The 21,528-nt window shown below is 34.4% G+C and overlaps 1 protein-coding gene across 2 annotated transcripts in view; it reads left to right on the top strand.

Annotated features, from left to right (window-relative positions):
- Positions 1-21,528, top strand: part of LOC127846890 (E3 ubiquitin-protein ligase TRIM33-like) — a 215,209-nt gene that overhangs the window by 167,045 nt on the left and 26,636 nt on the right. The window contains exon 2 of one of the 2 annotated variants that reach the window (XM_052378306.1): positions 6,978-7,945. The exons of the other annotated variant lie outside the window; for it this stretch is intronic. Within the exon in view, the coding sequence (XP_052234266.1) occupies positions 6,978-7,945 (968 nt within the window). The remainder of the gene's footprint in view (positions 1-6,977; positions 7,946-21,528) is intronic. 2 annotated transcript variants of the gene reach the window in all.

The following is a 21,528-nucleotide window of genomic DNA, read 5'->3' as shown; positions in this document are numbered from 1 at the left end:
TTTCCATCTTATTCTTTCCAAACTTGCACAGTGTTTTAGCAGTAGAGCGATTCAGGCCCCCATGGGCCTCTTGTTTATTTAAGTCCATATCCAGCGACATAAAATTATACAAATATTTTATACAAATAAATACAAACTGACATTAGTTATGCATGTTATTGGTAAAAAAAAAATCATTCATTTATACGAAGCACATTACTCACATGTATAGTCCATCTTCATGAAACTTGGTAATAACATTAAATTTTGTTCAAATGATATCAGTGGAGATCAAAACTGGTCATGTTGGATGTAAAACTAGATCACTAGGTAAAATTGAAGAAAAGGTTTGTTGACATACTTGTAGATAACATTTATTGCATATTTTTTTCATGACATTTGGTAAGAACATTTGTCCCAATCATATCTCAGACTAGATCATAAATGATAAGTTGGTGCTGTAGGGTGAAAAACTAATTTAAAGTCACTATGTAAAACTGCATGAATACAAATTGATGTCTTATTCCAACTTAACATACTACTGTATTTAAGTCACTATGTAAAACTGCATGATTACAAATCTTATTAAAACTCTAGAGGCCAAATTGATTTTATAATGCTCGTAAAAGCATTTGTTTCAATGATATCTCGGCCGATTTTAAAACTTTTGAAGTAATAACATTTGTCCAAATGATTTCAAGGTTGAGTTCAAAGCTAGATGACTAGGTCATATTTAAAGCAAATATTATGAACACACAGTAGAAGTATTATATGTTTCCTCAATATCCTAGAAACTTGCTGAACATTTATTTGAGTTATTTCTCCACAAAATAAGATATGATTTAAGTCAATTAATAAACATGTCTTCAATACGGCCGGTAGTTTTGCTAAAATTACACATATCTTTTTTTTCACACAAGAAGTCACATGCGGCTCACATGTGTGACCCGCTTCTAATGAAACTAATGCTCAAAACATTGATAAAGTGTGCTGTCATAATATCTGTTCTGCATAAACATTAAACAATTTTTTTAAATGACCACCAGATGTTGGGGCTGTTTTAATCACCAGACCAGGAAGTGCTATAATTGTAATCACCCTTTTCGGTGTAGTTCGGTGTGTGGCTGTAGAGTTAGGTGTCCGTTTTGTACCGTCTTTGTTACCACTATAGATTCACATTTTAATATATTATCAATACAACTTTAAACTGTGTTAGAATGTTTATCTAGACAGTATTAAGGCCAAATATGAATCTGATTCATGTGCGTGGGCGGCACATACAAAACTTCATTATTGAATACGCCTTAAATTGGTGCCAAGATTTCACGTTGCATGCAGCACAACCGTGTATATGAATTCATTACACATCATATGTTTTACCAATATATAATAAAGGCTTATTAAATAAAGAAATTCCAATATTTTTCACACTGCCATGAACCGTATTAGTCTGAAAGTGGATAACATGCGTCTAGAAACATGTCATTTGTGTGTTGAAAGTAGTTTACCAGATGAACAATAAGAAAATCCTTTGTGCAACTACAGAGACCATATTTCATGACTCATGCTGGAAACAACTCAGAATGTGTACTGGTATCTTGACAACATCTAGGCCGAGTCTGAAAGGGGATAACATGCGTCTAGAAACAATGTCACCAAGTCAAATCTAAAACTAAATTCTTAACACTCTAGTGGGGTCAAACAATAGACCAGTTGAAGCCTTCAATTCATGTCCAGGAACTCAGATTAGACGAAGAAAAAGAAAAGTTGTAGCACGACTGGTATATTACATAACTTGAAAAAAAGTTGTTAAGTTTTCATATTTTCAGTATATTCGGTAATAAATTTTACCGGGTATGTCTAACAGGTTACTACCAGGCAAAAATATAAATAATGCCAGTAGATTGAACATCATCGTCACGTGGTAAACCCAGGAATGCAAATTGTGCATGCGTAGTGAATTGTATATATTTTATATATAAAATGATCAATATACTTGCGTTATTTATACACTGTAGCTCCAATATAAAGCGCTCCGTTATAACGCTGAATCAAATATAACGCGGAGGGTGCTTGGATCCCATTTTTTCTCCAACCTTCAATTTTATTTCTGATTCAAATCCGTATAATGCAACTTCATTTATTTTCAGACAATTCAAAGATGGCGGCAATCACAGTTATGTTGATTGCTTTATTCAACCGTCCGTTGAACGGATTATAATCGCCTCGAGGTTAAAGGGGCCTTTTCACAGATTTTGGCATTTTTTAACTTATTCATTAAATGCTTTATATCGATAAATGTAAACATTGGATCGTAATAGCTCCAGTAAAAAATCAAGAATAAAATTAAAAAAAGGAAAAGAACATTGCCCGGACCAGGTTTCGAACCAGTGACCCCTGGAGTCCTGCCAGAGTCCTGAAGTAAAAACGCTTTAGCCTGCTGAGCTATTCCGCCGAGTACACATGCTGCACGTATTTTATACCTTATATAAGCAATCTTCGTAGTTTCACAAAATTTAACGACAAAAACAGAACTCTCCAAATTATTCAATCGTTTCGCGTTGCAACGCTTTATAATTTTTAGGTTTTAAAATCGTCAAAAGATGCATATAATGGCTCTATTAGACCATGGTAAATGTTCAGTATTACTGTTTCCTCGCAAATATCATAACTTAAACGAAAATTTGCGAATCTGAAACAACTTTTTTCAATTTTGTCAATTTACCAAAGCGTGAAAAGATCCCTTTAAACAACACCGACAGCTAATTGGTGTTAATCTGTTGTGTAATGTCAATAAAGGTGTGAAAAACTGGCGTGTCAGTGTTTATTACATGTATACCTCATCAGAGCGGTTCAGTGCGATAATTTCCATTAGTTAAGTGCAAGTGGGATAGTTATACAATTCAAGTAATTCAAAACGATTGAAACATTCTTTCTTTGATATGGTATAAAACAACTTTTTCTGTCATTTTATCATCATTCTAGTATTATGTCATTTAATTTCTTTCAGTTCGTGTATAAGAAATTAAATAATGCAGACGATTTATTTACATGCGAACGCAGTGTACCAGCAATTGTTAACATAGTTTCACTTTCATTTTCGCGCGGTATCAGAAAGTCCCCGGGAAACACGTTTTTTGCATGCGTATGACGCAATAAAACAATTTGTTGTACATGAATCGTATTGCATTTAATCTAAATTTAAAGTTGCTCGTCCAATGAAAGCTCTGCCCCATAATGCACAGTACTCTTAACACTTCTGAAAATGGCATATATGCGTACAGTTGTGTTTACGAATTTCTTAAACATATATCGTCATTAATGTTCAAGATTATTATTTTTGAGTGATGTTGCAATTTTATTGGATTATCGGATAAATGTGCACATAAGAAAAGCGGTATGTATACTGTTATCGATACAATTCGGTTTATATGCATGTATTTGCGTCAACACAGCATGGCAATGTATCTACATGACCTATATTATAGGCTATTCTATACCTGTTTTGTTTATAGCGCCCTGCGCTATATTGGAGTTACAGTGTAGTGTGTATATCGTTATGGCACATATTTTCGCGGTGTACTTTTGATTTCACATCGCAAAATTGTATTACCTAATATACTGAAAATATTAACTATTTTTAAAGTTATGTAATATACCATTTTTTTAATTAATATAAACTAATAATTGTAAAAATATGCGGTATTTAACAACTTTTCTTTTCTTCGTCGTCGTTGTTGACAGTCCCTTTAAGGGCCATGATGGCCTTCTTTATTCATACTATGTTTTTTGTTTAATTTTAATATGACATGATGCCTACATTCTTTATACTCAGAAGAAAGTCAAGTGTGGGCTATTATGCAACCAATAAGGATGGGAGCTAAACATTTTGAAACTATTATATTCAAAGAAATGGTTTCATAAATGATAACATGTTTAAATGCAAGATCAATTCGCCATGTTGGTGCAAAAATTGCTATGTGCCTTCTCATTTCAATGTCATATGATACCTTTTTGCACCAAGGGGGCAAATTATACTTTTGAAAAATCACTTTAAATTGGTCAAATTGCTTTACATTAGAAGGTAACAAGAATTTATCTCATGATTTAAAATTATGGAGTTTCAATATTTGTCAATATACTTGTGATTTGTGTCGAAATGGTTGAGTGTATGTGTGTATGGGCTAGTCCATTGTTAATTTTTATGCACCCCTTCGAAGAAGAGGGGGTATATTGCTTTGCTCATGGCGGTCGGTCGGTCGGTCCGTCCACCAGGTGGTTTCCGGATGATAACTCAAGAACGCTTAGGGCTAGGATCATGAAACTTCATAGGTACATTGATCATGACTCGCAGATGACCCCTATTGATTTTGAGGTCACAAGGTCAAGGTCACAGGTGAAGGTCACAGTTACTGGAAATAGGCATTTTAAGGATTTAGCATGGTTCAAACAAGGGAAACAACTACGTTTATGCATGTTCTTTTTATTACAGCATTTGCCTCCCTTTAATTCAATTAAAATCTCATTTTACAGCAGAGATTCCAAATCTGACCTGTAAATGAGCCCCATATTTACTGCCAGTGCTAGGTTACCTTTTCCCATTTGATCATTCTTAAGTATTGGTATTGTAATGCTGCTGCTACTGCTACTGCTACTACTACTACTACTACTACTACTACTACTACTACTACTACTACTACTACGACTACTATACTATTACTACTACTACTACTACTACTACTACTACTTACTACTACTACTACTACTACTACTACTACTACTACTACTAATACTACTACTACTACTAATACTACTACTATTACCCACCACCACCACCACCACCACCACCACCACCACCACCACCACCACCACCACCACCACCACTACCACCGTTCACAGTGACAAAAAACGTATTCACACAATGGCTGCTACTACAACTTATAGCCCATATAGGGGGGCATACATATTTTACAAACAGCCCTTGTTACAGTATTTAACAATAAGTATGAATTATCATTCTTGATCTTTTTATTAATGAAGCTAATACCAATTAATGCAAGAAAGCAATTAGTGAAGAGGAATTAAGTTCTCATAATTTATAACCTTAAAAAAAATAAAAATATTATAGTAAAAGAGACATATTAACGGCTTATGCAAAAACATATTTTATTTTATACCAAGATTGCCATTTCATAAGAATTATTATGCCCCCCTTCGAAGAAGAGGGGGTATATTGCTTTGCTCATGTCGGTCTGTTGGTCGGTCTGTCGGTCCGTCCACCAGGTGGTTTCCGGATGATAACTCAAGAACGCTTGGGCCTAGGATCATGAAACTTCATAGGTACATCGATCATGACTCGCAGATGACCCCTATTGATTTTGAGGTCACTAGGTCAAAGGTCAAGGTCACGGTAACCCGAAATAGTAAAATGGTTTCCGGATGATAACTCAGGAGCGCTAAGGCCTAGGATCATGAAACTTGATAGGTGGATTAATCATGACTCGCAGATGACCCCTATTGATTTTCAGGTCACTAGGTCAAAGGTCAAGGTCACGGTGACCCAAAATAGTAAAATGTTTTCCGGATGATAACTCAAGAACGCTTAGGCCTAGGATCATGAAACTTAATAGGTAGAGTGATCATGACTCGCAGATGACCCCTATTGATTTTCAGGTCATTAGGTCAAAGGTCAAGTTCAATGTGACCCAAAATAGTAAAATGGTTTCCGGATGATAACTGAAGAACGCTTACTCCTAGGATCATGAAATTTTATAGGTAGATTGATGATGACTCGCAGATGACCCCTATCGATTTTCAGGTCACTAGGTCAAAGGTCAAGGTCACGGTGATCCGAAATAGTAAAATGGTTTCTGGATGATAACTCAAGAACATTTATGGCTAGGATCATGAAACTTCATAGGTACATTGATCATGACTGGCAGATGACCCCTATAGATTTTCTGGTCACTAGGTCAAAGGTCAAGGTCACAGTGACAAAAAACATATTCACACAATGGCTGTCACTACAACAGAGAGCCCATATGGGGGGCATGCATGTTTTACAAACAGCCCTTGTTTCAATATGAAACACTGAAAACACTGAATGTCTTAATAAAAACACACTTTGTCCTGTGGCACTTTAATCATTATAATAATGATGAGTTAAATTTATGTTATACACATGCATTCTAGTAATGACATTACTAAAGCGTGGTTATATCAGTATAATACGGTGGCACTAAGGTGACATCACCGCTCCAAAAAAAAAAGTCGGGATAACACAAGTTATGTTTTCCTACTACTAGTAGTAGTAGTAGTAGTAGTAGTAGTAGTAGTAGTAGTAGTAGTAGAAGTAGTAGTAGTAGTATATTTTGTTTTATCAGAACTTGCCTTTAGGACGTTTTCAAATGTTCCCTCCATATTATCCGCGTCTGTGATTGGCCGATTATCTTGTGCGCACAATAAAGCGATTGTGTTTTCAAGTCTCACAAAAAAAGAGAAGGGAAAGCAGAACTTGTGTTTTCCACTCCAAAAAAAAAAAAGACGTGAAAACAGAACTTTTGTTTTCCCGTCGCCAAAAAAATAAAAACTCCTGAAAACAGACTTATTTTGTGTTACCCCGAGTTAATTTTTTTTGGCGACCTTTTTTTTTTTGGAGCGGTGATGTCACCTTAGTGCCACCGTAGTAAAATGAATAAATGCAGAATTTGTTGTTCAATGCGGTTTGCATTATTTCCCAAACACACAGTAGAAAGATACATTTGTATTTATATATTTTTATTTTAATAACAATCAATATAGTATTGCCTCTAGAAAACTAACATGTGAATTGATTTACATGTAACATGCATTGTTATTGTATGTGCCTAAATATTTTTTTGTTAAAATGTCCCTTTAAATTTGTATTATAATTAATATTGTTTCGGGGTAAACAGTTGGTTATTGGTCAGTTGATTACTATTCAATCACTTACTGTCTCCTGTGTGGTTGTTTTTCAGACGATGCTTACAAGTAACTCCATTACCTCAGGCTGCCAGAGGGAAGTCAAGAGACTTCAAGAACCTGTCTGTCAGCACGGAAAATACTCTTTCACAAATGAAACAATGTCAGACGTATCAGGAGGACAGAATGAAGTCTCTTAAGGTTTCATACAAAGAACACGAGAGGCTTATTGTGGATGGTTTGCGTGTGAATATAGTATCGTATTTACGCGAATGTGAAACCAGCACAGTTAATACAACACATGAACATATGCAATACACAGTCATTGACATGCGTGAGAAAATCAAATATTTATTAGCAGCTTTTGAGAAAAGCACTATTAAGGAGAAGAAAGAAGAGCTAAACCTGAAACAAGCTCCTCTCAAGGTTGTGAGAAACAGCTGCATTAGACTTCACTATGAATTGTTCCATCTCCATGTAGCCATGCCGAAAGTACTGGGTAAACCTGAACTCTCTTTTATTGCCAGTAAAAAATGTCTGGAAAATATACAACAATCTGATATATTCATAAAAGAGAACTTTTCAAACCATGTTTTCACTGTGAATGGGAAGTCTGTGCACAATGTAAAAATGCCAAGTGATTCAGACACATGCATAATAGAAGCAGTATGTGCTCTCCCAAATGAACAGGTCCTGGTTGCAGATAGCAAAAATAAAAATGTCAAGCTTCTGAACCAACAGTACCGTGTGGTGAGCCACTTGGATGTGAGGGATAAGCCACTGGACATGTGTCTTATCACACCCACTGAGGTTGCAGTGGCTGTGCATGATGAGGTCCAGTTTATCACAGTAAGCCAGAGCCAACTCGCCAAAGGCAGGAAGCTTAAGTTACAACATTATTGTACAGGTATTGCCCACAACCAGGGTGACCTATATATCTGCTCTGATACTGCTCTGTACAAGATCACATTGAGTGGCAAACTGGTCTGCAGACTTTATGAAGATTCATCAGCTGATTTCACAGGTAAGAATCATGGTGGATTCATCCTAATAACATGTGTGATATGTACAGAGATTTTCTAGCCATTTTAAGAAAAAGAGTCTCGTCAAATTGATATTTTTAAAATCGATAAAATGGCACATTGGGGAATTTCGTTATTGACTAAATGGACCGATATTTTCTTAACAACAAATATTCGGTCTTTTTGAAACTAAGGGCAAACAAGAGTTGTCTCGCATTCAGGTAGGAATCGGGTAACAAGTAAACGAACCAAACGAAAACAAGTTATGCATCTCAGATCTCTGAAAACGTAATATTTACTGTTCATTTGAATTTTTATATATACAGGTATTTCTTTATTGATTGATATACTTATATACTAGTTTGTGTACATTAGTATTTTAATGCTGTATTGCCATATAACTTTGCAACCAAAAGCTTTTCATCAGTAAAAGTTTAGCACCACTGATAATTAAGCTTTCTTCTTTTAAAACTGTGCCTGTTGCATTATGCAATTGATTCCCAACATTTATTACGTTCCTGTCAAGTATTTCATTGATTCATTCACCTCAGTAATGTGGGTTTATTTTAAATATTGATTGATATTCTTCTGTCACTGTCACACTAGACTATCAGTTTCTGAAAGAAAAATTGTTTTAACAGCAATTTCATAACAGTTAACTTAGTACATTATTTTCTTGATTTTACGATAAATACATTATTATGTTTTTTAACTGATTTTTTGGTTTAAATATCTTCTTTATAATACTGTGTGAGAGTGTTGTGATTGGTCATAGTAAGTTCAGTGTTGTGTTGTTTATTTTTAATGTCCACTGACAAAATTAATTGACCGGGTTCTTCTTCGAATACAGCACTCCTTTTAGCACTCTCTTACACTACGGTTCATTACATTCACCTTTGTCGTGGGCTCACGGACTACTTTCTACCGCATGTGACTTTTAGTCACATGATCATAGTCGCATATTCAAAATGTCCGTGCCAATCAGCTTTGCTTTATCTGATAGTATTTGAAGTTTACAACTGGGCGCATGCTATTAAGTTTTATTTCATGCACATATTTAACTAAATGAACATATTGCAATATTAACAATGAGTCAAAGCTGTATATCTGTATTAGAAAATAATATAAAATTATATAGAAGCATCAATAATTAGTTGCTGCTTTGACAAGATATTGAGGGAATGAGAAATGTTGAATATAAGTATTGACCAAAGTAAACAGTCTGTTAATGTTTTACCAATGCAATGCCAGTTTTATACACATAGACCCTGAAGATGTTTACTCAAACTAATTCTATGGTAAAAAATACATGTTAAAATAAATTGCAGGCCAACATCAGTACAGTTGTTTTGTAATTGTTGTTTTAACAATATACATTTCATTGTCCCATGCTTTTCCTGACAGGGGACAACTGGAAGCATCTATCATACACTTACAAGTTCATTTAGGAATAATGTTTCAAAATACAAAATTATATAAGAGAAATATGACAATCTGTCAAAAAAGTACAGAATCAAAACTGCACAGAATCAAATTAACCTTTACATGATCTTTTAAATAAATAATAAATTGCAATACTTGTAATACTCATGCCTTTTCCCCGGCTCTTTAAGCACTTTAGTGCCTGAATCTTTAATTTATTACTTTATCTCACCAATTTGTGTTGCTGTAATTCTTCAATACCATGAAAGACATTAAAGAGTCATCAGGTTTTTAAAGGCTGATTAGTTATAATATATATTTGTTCAATTATTGCACTTTCTTAAGTACAGTAACATTTGGTTAAGTGCCAAACATCAAATAAATTCAAAGGAGTAACCCAGTACCCTGTAAATCACACATATTTTCCCTTGTGCACATTTCTGGAGAAAGACCTGCATTGCTGATACAGTAGTGGATGTCCTTGTTTTGTTCAATGTCAATATCATTTTTCAGGATATTCAGAAGGTTCAGCAATGCATCAAAGTACACACATTTAAACAAACTTGATTACATATAACAGGATATTTTAGGTATTCTTCGCAATTGTAGAGGATGAGTTTAATAATAGAAAGCAATACGAGAAAAAGGGACGGTGGGGTGTAAATTCGAATGTCCTTAATTAATACTTTTTATGCCCCCGGATCGAATGATCTGGGTAATATTGTTTTTGGCCTGTCTGTCCTTCTGTCGCAAAATAAACCTTACAGTAAAGTTTTGCAATAACTTTTGAAATATTGAACATAGCAACTTGATATTTGGCATGTATGTGTATCTCATGGAGCTTCACATTTTGAGTGATGAAAGGTCAAGGTCATCCTTCAAGGCCAAAGGTAAAAAATTTCAAACTTTTATATACATGTAGTAAAGTTTTGCAATAACTTTTGAAATATTGAACATAGCAACTTGATATCTGGCATGCATGTGTATCTCATGGAGCTGCACATTTTGAGTGGTGAAAGGTCAAGGTCATCCTTCAAGGTCAAAAGTTAAAAAAATTAAAACTTTACATAGTAAAGTTTTGCAATTACTTTTGAAATATTGAACATAGCAACTTGATATTTGGCATGCATGTGTATCTCATGGAGCTGCACATTTTGAGTGGTGAAAGGTCAAGGTCATCCTTTAAGGTCAAACGTAAAAAAATCAAACTTTAAGATAGTTAAGTTTTGCAATTACTTTTGAAATATTGAACATAGCAACTTGATATTTGGCATGCATGTGTATCTCATGGAGCTGATCATTTTGAATGGTGAAAGGTGAAGGAGAAGGTCATCATTCAAGGTCAAATGTAAAATATATGGCGTCTGTACGTCCGAAAACTCTAACATCGGTCATAACTTTTTTAATATTGAAGATAGCAACTTGATATTTTGCATGCATGTGTATCTCATGAAGCTGCACATTTGGAGTAGTGGAAGTTTAAGGTCAAGGTCATCCTTCAAGGTCAAAAAAACAAAAACAAATAATTTCAAAGGGGCATTCTCATGAACTTGCCCATTTTGAGTGGTGGAAGTTCAAGTTCAAGGTCATCCTTCAAGGTCAAGGTCATCCTTCAAGGTCAAATAAAAATTAAAAGCGGCGTTATCATGAAGCTGAACATTTTGAGTGTTGGAAGTTAAAGGCCAAGGTCATCCTTCAAGGTCAAGGTCATCCTTCAAGGTCAAATGTCAATATTTTTATTCAAAGCAGCGTAATCATAAAGCTGCACATTTTGAGTGGTGGAAGTTTAAGGTCAAGGTCATCCTTCAAGGTCAAAGGTAAACAAATATATTTCAAAGCGGCGTTCTCATGAAGCTGCACGTTTTGAGTGGTGGAAGTTCAAGGTCTAGGTCATCCTTCAAGGTCAAAGGTAAAAAAAAAAAATCAAAGTGGTGCACTAGGGGGCATTGTGTTTCTGATTAACACATCTCTTGTTTCTTTCATACACTTGCATATTTTTCCATAAATAATAAATGATTAAAATAAAAAGAAAAACACAACTTGACTTGTAATGTATAATCCCTCATGTTCAGCTTTATTTATTTTTCAACATACAGTACCATACCAATAGCATATTTTGAGTCTCTTTTCAATCTAAACAACAATAAATATACATGCACATACAAGCACTTCAAGATAAAACTATTCTAGCATTAAAATTTGATCTAACCATTATATCTATATGAATGCTATTCATAATCATGAATTCTATTATTATGAATGGGTACATAATATTGCACTGATAAATGTAAACATTGATTGAAGTGAAGTTTATTTATTTAACAATAACTGTGATAATTTACTAATTACTATGATATTGTAATAATTACAATTAACTTATTAAGATAATAAATGTTTGTGGTATTTTTGTTTAAGAAATATATAATTTATATTGTGAATAATTTGTATATGGGGCCTATTGTACCACAAGCTGTTTCAGAATATGCTTGGAAATATAAAACTTTAAACAAATTTCATGATACATGTACATTACATTAAGAATGGTTCTAAATGTAATCTTAGTCATGTATCAAAATTAAAGATAGCACATATATCATAGTAAACCTGTTTAATGGAAAGTGTAAGAAAATTTGACCTCTTTTCAAATGGGTTGACTGGAAAGTATTCTCTCTTGAAAAACAAGGGCAGGAATTAAGAATTCAGCAACGTTAAGCATTTCATTTATCATAATTTATTATATCTGTAAGTGGCAATAAGACCTAGAACTGCAGTTTATACATTTATAGTTTTAAGCATTGTGAACAGAAACAATCATCTACTATTCTACATGTACATGTAGGTTAGTCAATTTACTCAGAACTTGATATAAATGACCAATAGAATGATCCCACGATGGTGGCAGTTCCAAATTAGCAGGTTACCGGTAACCATAAATAGTGATCAAGAAATTAACTACATGTTTATTAATTGTACACATGTTAACAGCATAATCCTAGACACTGGCCCTGATAGCCAGGGGTAAAAGATTCGAGTTCCGGATTGGCTGTACAATTGTCCCATCCAGCAACATTTGGTGACCATGGCACAATCCATTCTCAACAAAACCTGTTCATGGTTTGAATGGATCAGGTTTACAATGATCCCCATGACTTGAATTCTCGAAAAAATTCCAGCTTGTCAAAGGAGAATGTTAGTGCACGAACTTGTGATTGTCACTAAACAGGAGATGTTTTTTGGCATATCATTAGCTCAATCAGAAAAGCAAGGGGTCCCTGGTTAAAATCCCGGACTGGCTGCACAATTTTCTCATCCTGTGTCATCTAAACATAAAATACCATAGTATATTTACAATGCCCAGTATGTATTATGCTTGAGCATTAATTATGTGTATAATTTTTACCACATGAGTTTGAAATTCTATACATGAAGCTAATCTTGTGGCAAAATAATACAAATAGACCCCTATGTAGTAAGTCTATATACTATATTAGTATATAGGGGTCTAGTTTTTATTATTTAGCCATTAGATTAATAGCTTCATGGAGAGAATTTCAAACTCCTGTGATTTTTACTGAAAAGCATTAAAAGCAAAATATTGAACAAGCACAGAAGTAACATTTCTAAAGTAATTATTAGTGCTTGGTAAGTATGAAAGGGGCCTTTTCACAGATTTTGGCATGTTTTGAAGTTTGTCAATTAAAGCTTTATATTGATAAATGTTAACATATTGGATCTAAAAAGCTCCAGTAAAAAATATAGAATAAAATTTTAAAAAAGGGAAAAAAAGGTAGCCCGCAGCAGGGCTCGAACCAGTGACCCCGGAGTCCTGGAGTAAAAACCAATTAGACCGCTCAGCCATCCTGCCAAGTATACAGGGTAGACACATTTTATACTTTATATAAGCAATCTTCGTAGTTTCACAAAATTAAACGACAACAACAGAGCTCTCCAAATTATTCAATGGTTTCGCGTTGCAAGGCTTTATAATTATCAGGTTTTTAAATCGTCAAAAGATGCATATAATGGCTATATTAGACCATGGTAAATGTTCAGTATTACCGTTTCCTCACAAATATCGTAACTAAAACGAAAATTTGCGAATCTGAAACAACTTTTTTCAATTTTGTCAATTTAACAAAACGTGAAAAGATCCCTTTAAGACACATAAAATGAAGTTGATTAGCAATATTTCAGCAATACACTTGCAAATTTGTAAATGTGATATAATTATCGAATGTTACACCATACGTACTACCAGTCAGTTTATGTACCGGCACTTTATGTACCACTATCTGACACTTTATGTACCATATATATAATATATATAGAAAATAATATATGGTTTAATATGAATGTGTGTTATTAATTAAATTTATTTTGTGTGATATTATTTATGAATTTAGACTTAAATATTGCCATATATTATATTTATTGCCAGATTGTCTAAGTGTCAGTGAGTGTCTTAGTGTAATTTATTAGCCCAAATATTAATAAATGATTCATTATTCTTACCTGAAATTGAAGTAAATGATCAAAATACATTTCATTTATATCCTATATCAATCCTTTATCATAAAATAAATATATAAGTATCATAAATAAATGAAACTAATTAAGTTCTTTAATACAGACATACGGTATCCAAATTACTAAAACTTTTCTGATATCAAGAAAAAATTGATTCAATACAATGATTTTCAATGTTATAGTGGGAACAATGTTTGATTAACTCAAATTTGACTCTATCAACACTTGAGTCAAATAAAGTGGTTTACACAGGTAATTATTGCCCAATCATACTGCTATGAATGAATGGACAATAACACCTATATAATATATACCGTATTTTACCATGTATAACGCGCTACCATGTATAACGCGCATGCGATTTTTTAAAGCCAAAATGGAGAAAAAAAAGAATTCAAGACCAAAAACCCGAAAATTTGGCCGAAAATGGCCGCCATTTTTATATTGCGCAATCATTTAATCTGAGTTTTTCGGGCGCTTAATTTTTTGTTTTAAAGTAGGGAGCGTTTTTACGATCAGGAGCATGGGTTGCATAGCACTATATTTTTTGATAATTTTTAAGATTATTCTCTCGTGAACACCGATATGTCCTTATTGCTGCGCACTGCGCGTGTTTTTTCAAGACCCCTGCGCGTTAAATTCGAACCACCATTACCTATTACTCACATTTGAACAGTGTAACATTTTCATTACCTGCCGCTCACAACATCGTATGACATCTTCTTCTGCAGACCCGCAACATCGCAATGTCCAATTTTACGCAAATCGTCCGTGGATCCCATTTTATTTTTCATCGACTTAAATATTTCCCCATTAAGAGATGCTCCCCATTAAATCCAGTTTGACCCGGTATTTCGCGCCTTCACTGCGTCTAGTTGATATTATAGTGAGACAAACAATACACCCGAACGCTCAATTCCATACAGTTGGCGTTATTGGCGTAAAGCCATTTGACAAATATCATTTGTTTGTCTCTATTGAAAGAAAATAAAACGAGTCTATATCTCTATTGTTGGTTTGTAACCTACGTAGTATACTCGCACAGTAGCATATTTATGCAGAGATCGGAAAATGATTGATAAACGTATTCCTCGTTTCAATGCTTAGGGCCGAGTAATTTCGGCAAATCAGAACTCAACCTACGTAATACACTTGCTCAATAAACCGTTGAACTCCACCTCCGTTCTCTTCAAAAGGTTCGAAGGCGGAGCTTTGCACGTGCTATTATTTAATTGGACGATTGCCATTGAGGAACAAACACACAATTGGTTCGGCATGTTGATTGCTAGACAAAGGAAGCCAATTTTGTCGGCGAGAAACTTGTCGCTTTATTGCTTCAGACAGGAAGCGGCTTTCCTTTGATGACGTCAAACTGTCAATTCACATAGAGTGCAAATTTTCGGAATTGCTAACATTAAACTTTGGATTAAATTATCAAAATAAAGCAAAAGCGAAGTTGAAAAATATGATTGAAATAATTAGCCTCAGTTCAAATAAGACGTTTTGCGTTGTAAATCAACGAGTTTTCATGACAACAAAAACTTTAACAAACAATACCGCGACGCACGGGGATCGATATAGCTCGATTTTTTTTAATGAACAATCAATGAAGAAGTGTGAAAACACCAACAAAGACATTTTTTTCATCTTTTAATTTTTTTCAAAACTGTTACTACCCCGTTCATTCCTAACCTTTCCCGCTATATGTTGTTTCGACAACGGCCCCTTCGGTCTATAACATTATAGGGTGTAGTTTTCTGCAATAACAAAAATGGCGGCAATTGTGAAGATTTACGATTACGAAATGGATTTTTTGCAATTTAGCAACCAGGAAAGCGTTGTGTCAATGTATTACGCGCACTGAATTTTTATTTTGAAATTTGAAGGTAAAAAACCGCGCGCTATGCATGGTAAAATACGGTAGGTGGTAGGTAAAGTTTCAAAGTGGAACATTAAAAGCCTGGTACATAAAAGAACTGGTACAGAAGGTGTCACATTCAAGTCAAGTAAATTTTATTAAAAGTCGGAAAGAGTGCATAGCATGTAACATAAGCTATAATTAGCTTCTAAACCGACATTATTAACAATTGTATAATAATAACATATTAAAAGCAGCTGTTAACAGAGACAGTAAGGTAATTTAAACATGGTTAAGACAAACATAACACTGAAGTACATTATGGCATAAATAGCAAAGCATTTGTCACACTAAAGGAAGTAACTAGGAATAAAACATAAAACAAAAGATTTGTGCTAATCGAGACCTTAGGTCTAAAAATAAATTAAGACAATTTAAAATAATAAATGACAATGGCAAAGAGGCTTAGGCCAGCATTTTTTAAAATTTGTTTTACAGGAAATTTTTCAAAAAATTGAGTCAGGGGGGATTAATAAAAATAAAAATCAAAGCATGAAAAGTGAGCAGTCTAAACAATTAAAATAAAACTAAAACGAACTTGTAGTGGCGCGATTTGCTATGGCGGCTCTGGGAGTCCATATGCAGTCATTCATAAAGAGAATCGCAAATCTGCGCACATATTTCGTATGCATCAATAAACAGGCGTTGTTTGTTACAAATTTATAAGGAATGCAATTAAAAACTTCATATACAAATTAAGTTTACCTGAATTGCAGCCTACGTACATTGTCCTTTGCATGCAACCTAAAAAACACGTCGATGTTTCAACACACTACTTGCTGACATTTTCATTTTTAGCCGGATTTTTTTCGAAAAAATCTCGGCTTATAGATTGATGTTGTCGGGCGGGCGGGGGGGGGCGGGCGGGCGGGCGGGCGGGGTGGCGGCGTGCTCGAAAATGTTAAAGTTCTTATTTCATGGTATAACTTTGGTATGCTTGGACCTAGAGTCTTCAAACTTGACATGAAGGTTGGCCAGGATTAACAGATGACCACTGGTCATTTCAAGGTCATTCATTTGAAGGTGAAGGTCACTGTGACCTTCAATATAAAAATGTTAAAGTTGTTATAACTTTGGTATGCTTGGACCTAGAGTCTTGAAACTTGACATAAAGGTTGGCCAGAACTAGTAAGTAACCACTGGACATTTCAAGGTCATTCATTTGAAGGTCAAGGTCACTGTGACCTTGAATGTAAAAATGTTAAAGTTGTTATAACTTTGGTATGCTTGGACCTAGAGTCTTGAAACTTGACATGAAGGTTGGCCAGAACTAGTAAGTAACCACTGGACATTTCAAGGTCATTCATTTGAAGGTCAAGGTCACTGTGACCTTGAATGTAAAAATGTTAAAGTTCTTATTTCATGTTATAACTTTGGTATGCTTGTACCTAGAGTCTTCAAACTTGAAATAAAGATTGGCCAGTACTAGAAGATGACCACTGGTCATTTCAATGTCATTCATTTGAAGGTCAAGGTCACTGTTACCTTAAATGTTAAAATGTTAAAATTGTTATAACTTTGGTATGCTTGGACATAGAGTCTTCAAACTTGACATGAAGGTTTGCAAGCACACTAAGATGACCACTGGTCATTTCAAGGTCATTCATTCTAAGGTCAAGGTCACTGTGACCTTGAATGTAAAAATGTTAAAGTTCTTATAACTTTGGTAGGTAAAAATGTTAAAGTTTTTATTCCATGTTATAACTTTGGTATGCTTGTACCTAGAGTCTTCAAACTTGTTGTTCATGTATATGCATGCATTCAAAACATAACACAAGGTTTGCTCATGCCTTGAAAAGTACTTACATTTCATTTTGACCTTTGAACAATATTTCAGTAATTTAAGTATTGCATTGACAAAAACACGAAAGGTACTTTCCTGTCATTTAAATCAAAAATCCGGCTTCAATGCGGTCATCTCCGACCCCGGAACTCTTGTTTAATTGGGAACAGTGAAATGTTTAATATCGTTATCGACTTAAGGTTATATCACACTTGACTTAGTTGGTGTAACGACCAACGAAGCTCTCTATATGTAAATATTCTTGGCTTGAGTTCTACTACACAAAATGACGCTAATAAAATATTTCACGATATAATGTTTTAGTTCACATTTTAATTGATAATACAAGCACACTACAAGAGCGCCAGAGCGTGTTCTCATATTAAGTTATTACTACCGCATTTTGAGCAAGCATATAATTTAGATAATCTAAGTATTGGCCTAGTATCACGAACGTTCTCAGGTGTTAAACTCAACTCAGCAGATGAGATTTGAGTTTCCACTCAGCTGAGAATTGAGTATGACGGGGATCTCACGAACGAACTCAAAAATCATCTCAGTTGAGACCGACTCAACTTTCCGATTCAATTCAAATATTTATTATTTCTTAAAGATGTAAGCGACGTTCTTCAAAAGGAGATTGATTTATTACATTTTTACGGGAAATAGTGTCAGTTTTCTTTTCGTCTACGATAGTGAAAATACCTAGGTGAGATATTTTTCTGAAAGCGAAAGGCTCTTTCTGTCTGAAAAAATAATAAACCATTACGATGAGCTGTACGGTCAACTAAACAGGCTCAAACGGCAATACGATGCGAGCTGAAACATGGAAATCTATGCTGACAAATTTGCAAAGGTAATGAGCTAGTGTGTGTGCAAATTATTTTTTCAAGTAAATCATGTAATGTGTTTAACATGTGATATACATCTAGAGATAACAATATACGGAAACTCCAAAATAGCCTGTACAATTTTGTAATGAGCTATATGACTGAACGAGTCAGAAGTAAATAGGAAATGTGTGGTTTGTAGCCTATGTTTCTTTTGTGTTACATTTTAGTCATTTTCTAGTGAATGATGGGTTTTGTAATGCCTTGTGTTGTACACTTTTAAATATCAAGATCACTTAACTCATTTTTTTCATTATTTTGATAGGTAACTAACATACTTCACTTGTTTTATTTTAGCAACTGTAAGCTTCAAGGCGACAGAACTGTTCAAGAAATTATAAAAATGTTTGGGAATACAAAAACAAGAGGTATACTATTCTATAGTGAATAGTGAGTGTGCACAATGTAACAGTTTTTAACTTAATTATTAGCTCGGCTGTTTTCTGAGAAAACCTGAGGTATTGTCATAGCCAGCTCGTCGTGTCTTCCGCAGTCTGGCATCCACCGTGCTAAAACCTTAACATATGCACTAATATCAAAGTGCTTCCACCAATAACTTTGAAACTTCATATGTACATTCACCTTGATGAGTTCTACATACCACACCAATTTTTGGGTCACTGGGTCAAAGGTCAAGGTCATTGTGACCTCTAAAAAAATATATATAAAAATCTAACAATCTTTCATTTATTTAATACTGCACCCGCAGCCGAGCGTTGGCACCCGTTATGTGGTGCTCTTGTTTTTAAAGCACTAGTCTGTTTAGGCTAGTTGTCTTGCAAAATTACTATCCATCAGCACGTTTAACAGGCACATGTCTTGTTAAACACATAAAGCACATTTAAAATGCTAGAAACTGTACAGAACTTTGATTAATTGATCATTGTCAGCTATTTTTTAAAATTAATAATGTTCGTATTTATGTAAATATTCTATAGAAGGGCCTCAATACTGTCAAAACTCCTACTCAAAAATGCATGTTGGGGCAGAGTTTGTTGAAAGAGATGTTTTTCATATTCCGTAGCCTGATTTACAACATCGGATTTTGGGCGGGAATAAAACTTGGGTACAGTCTAAATAGGCCGGGTACATGTCAGTATATTTTCCCTACCCGGGGTACATTTAAGTACACTTAAAAGTACCCCAATTACATTTCAGTAGTACCCGAGCCGACAATGACCAATTGAGCCTGTATGAGGCTTGATCATTTTCAATTTCAAATTGTTAAAATGATCCAATGTGAATGTACTGACATGAATTGCTATGATATTACCAAAAATAAAACATACAAGCTAGTCAATTATACAAATAAGCACAAGTGACAATCTTTATAATAATTACACAACATTCAATCTACTTTACTCACCCATACTATAAGCTTGTTGAAAATAGCAAACACACACAGTATTTTGATGTCACATTCATTTTCATGAACATGATGTAATCATTAATTTTATGAATGGATACAAAAGGAATTAGAACACAGATTATTGTATTTGCTTCACAATGACAATAAAAAACATATCTCATGTGGTATGTAAGAAAGAATTCCACGCAAATCAACAGTCATTGTTTTATGGCCATCTTTTTACCGGCTTATCTCCAGTTGATGATGGTTTCCCGCCAACGCCTATTTGGTTCACTTATGCTTTTTTTGTGGCCTTTTTGAGAAGGTTCTTGGTCAACGGCCTTTCTGGTACTATACTGTCTCCAACCTAAAGCAAAACAGTGAATTTCTAGTATGCAGCAATGTTTTCCCTACCACATGCGCACAGACATGTTCAATAATAAAGTCATGGCAAGTGCCCATACAGAGAATTGTGTCTTCAAATAAATGACGATTTTGTTTTTAGAGGGTATAGCATTGAACACCAAAAGTATTTAGTATACTGTAACCTGAAGTATTACACGTTCAACATAAGCGGGTGGGGTAAATCAGTCTTCATTTATTTACATCGATAAATACACGTTGGCAATTATAGAATGAGTAAACATAAATAATATATTAAGAAAAAACAGAATTTTAGATAAAACTTACTCGTTATTGTAAGATTGTATTTTTACAGTATTAAAACATTCATCGTTAAAATGTTTTGCTAAAACCAAGGCATGTGTTGTCAAATGCTATGTCAACAAAGGGGAACTACTCTATACTGTACGTTTTGGGATTAAATTCTATGTATTTGCCAATTGAAAATCAATGCAATTTAGCAATTATAATGGTGTAAAACAAAGGTTTCTTTGCCCTATTTACTATCAAATCTGACAGCAAATATTGCATCGGCAATGAACGACGAGTCCGTGCGTCCAATTCATAAATCAGCAATCCAACAATGAAATAAATAAATAGTTTCCGGGTGAAATCGATATATATCGCTGACTTTTTTTTAAGGGTTGCTGCTGTCTTCAAAAACGCGTTAAATCGGCTAACGTCCTCGTAAACGTTGAATGCGTTCAACAAAAGCGGCCATGTTTGAGTACTGCTTTATAACTTGAGACAGGTAGAATGCTTGCTCAATTATTTTTGCTCAAACTCAAAGATGAGTCTGACTCAGTACTCAAAAACGTTTCGTGATCACCAATTTGAGCAAGGTGTTTACACTCATCTCAAAAGTTGAGCAAAATCTCAAAGTAGAGTCAAAATATCGACTTAAGCATGTTGGTGATACTAGGCCATTGTTGTTTCCTATTATGAAATACTCTTTGGCGAAAATACTTTTATTTGTTTTCAATTTTGAGTGTTAAGCATGTAAATGTATAAAGCTTTAAACAAGCCTTAGATACTTTTATTTGTTTTCAATTTTGAGTGTTAAGCATGTAAATGTATAAAGCTTTAAACAAGCCTTAGATACTTTTATTTGTTTTCAATTTTGAGTGTTAAGCATGTAAATGTATAAAGCTTTAAACAAGCCTTAGATCCCGCAGTGGAATAGTTACCTCACTTTTATGCATTCCATTCAAAGCCGCCAGGTATGAAGGTCAGTTCGTGGTCAGTCTCAGTCTCAGAAATAGTATGAAAACGCTATTGCTATTTATGATCTCATT

Source organism: Dreissena polymorpha, chromosome 10, assembly GCF_020536995.1.
Source record: "Dreissena polymorpha isolate Duluth1 chromosome 10, UMN_Dpol_1.0, whole genome shotgun sequence".
In the NCBI taxonomy this organism is placed as follows: domain Eukaryota; kingdom Metazoa; phylum Mollusca; class Bivalvia; order Myida; family Dreissenidae; genus Dreissena; species Dreissena polymorpha.
The sequence above is the reverse complement of the archived record's forward strand: the minus strand, read 5'-3'. Positions and strand labels throughout refer to the sequence as shown.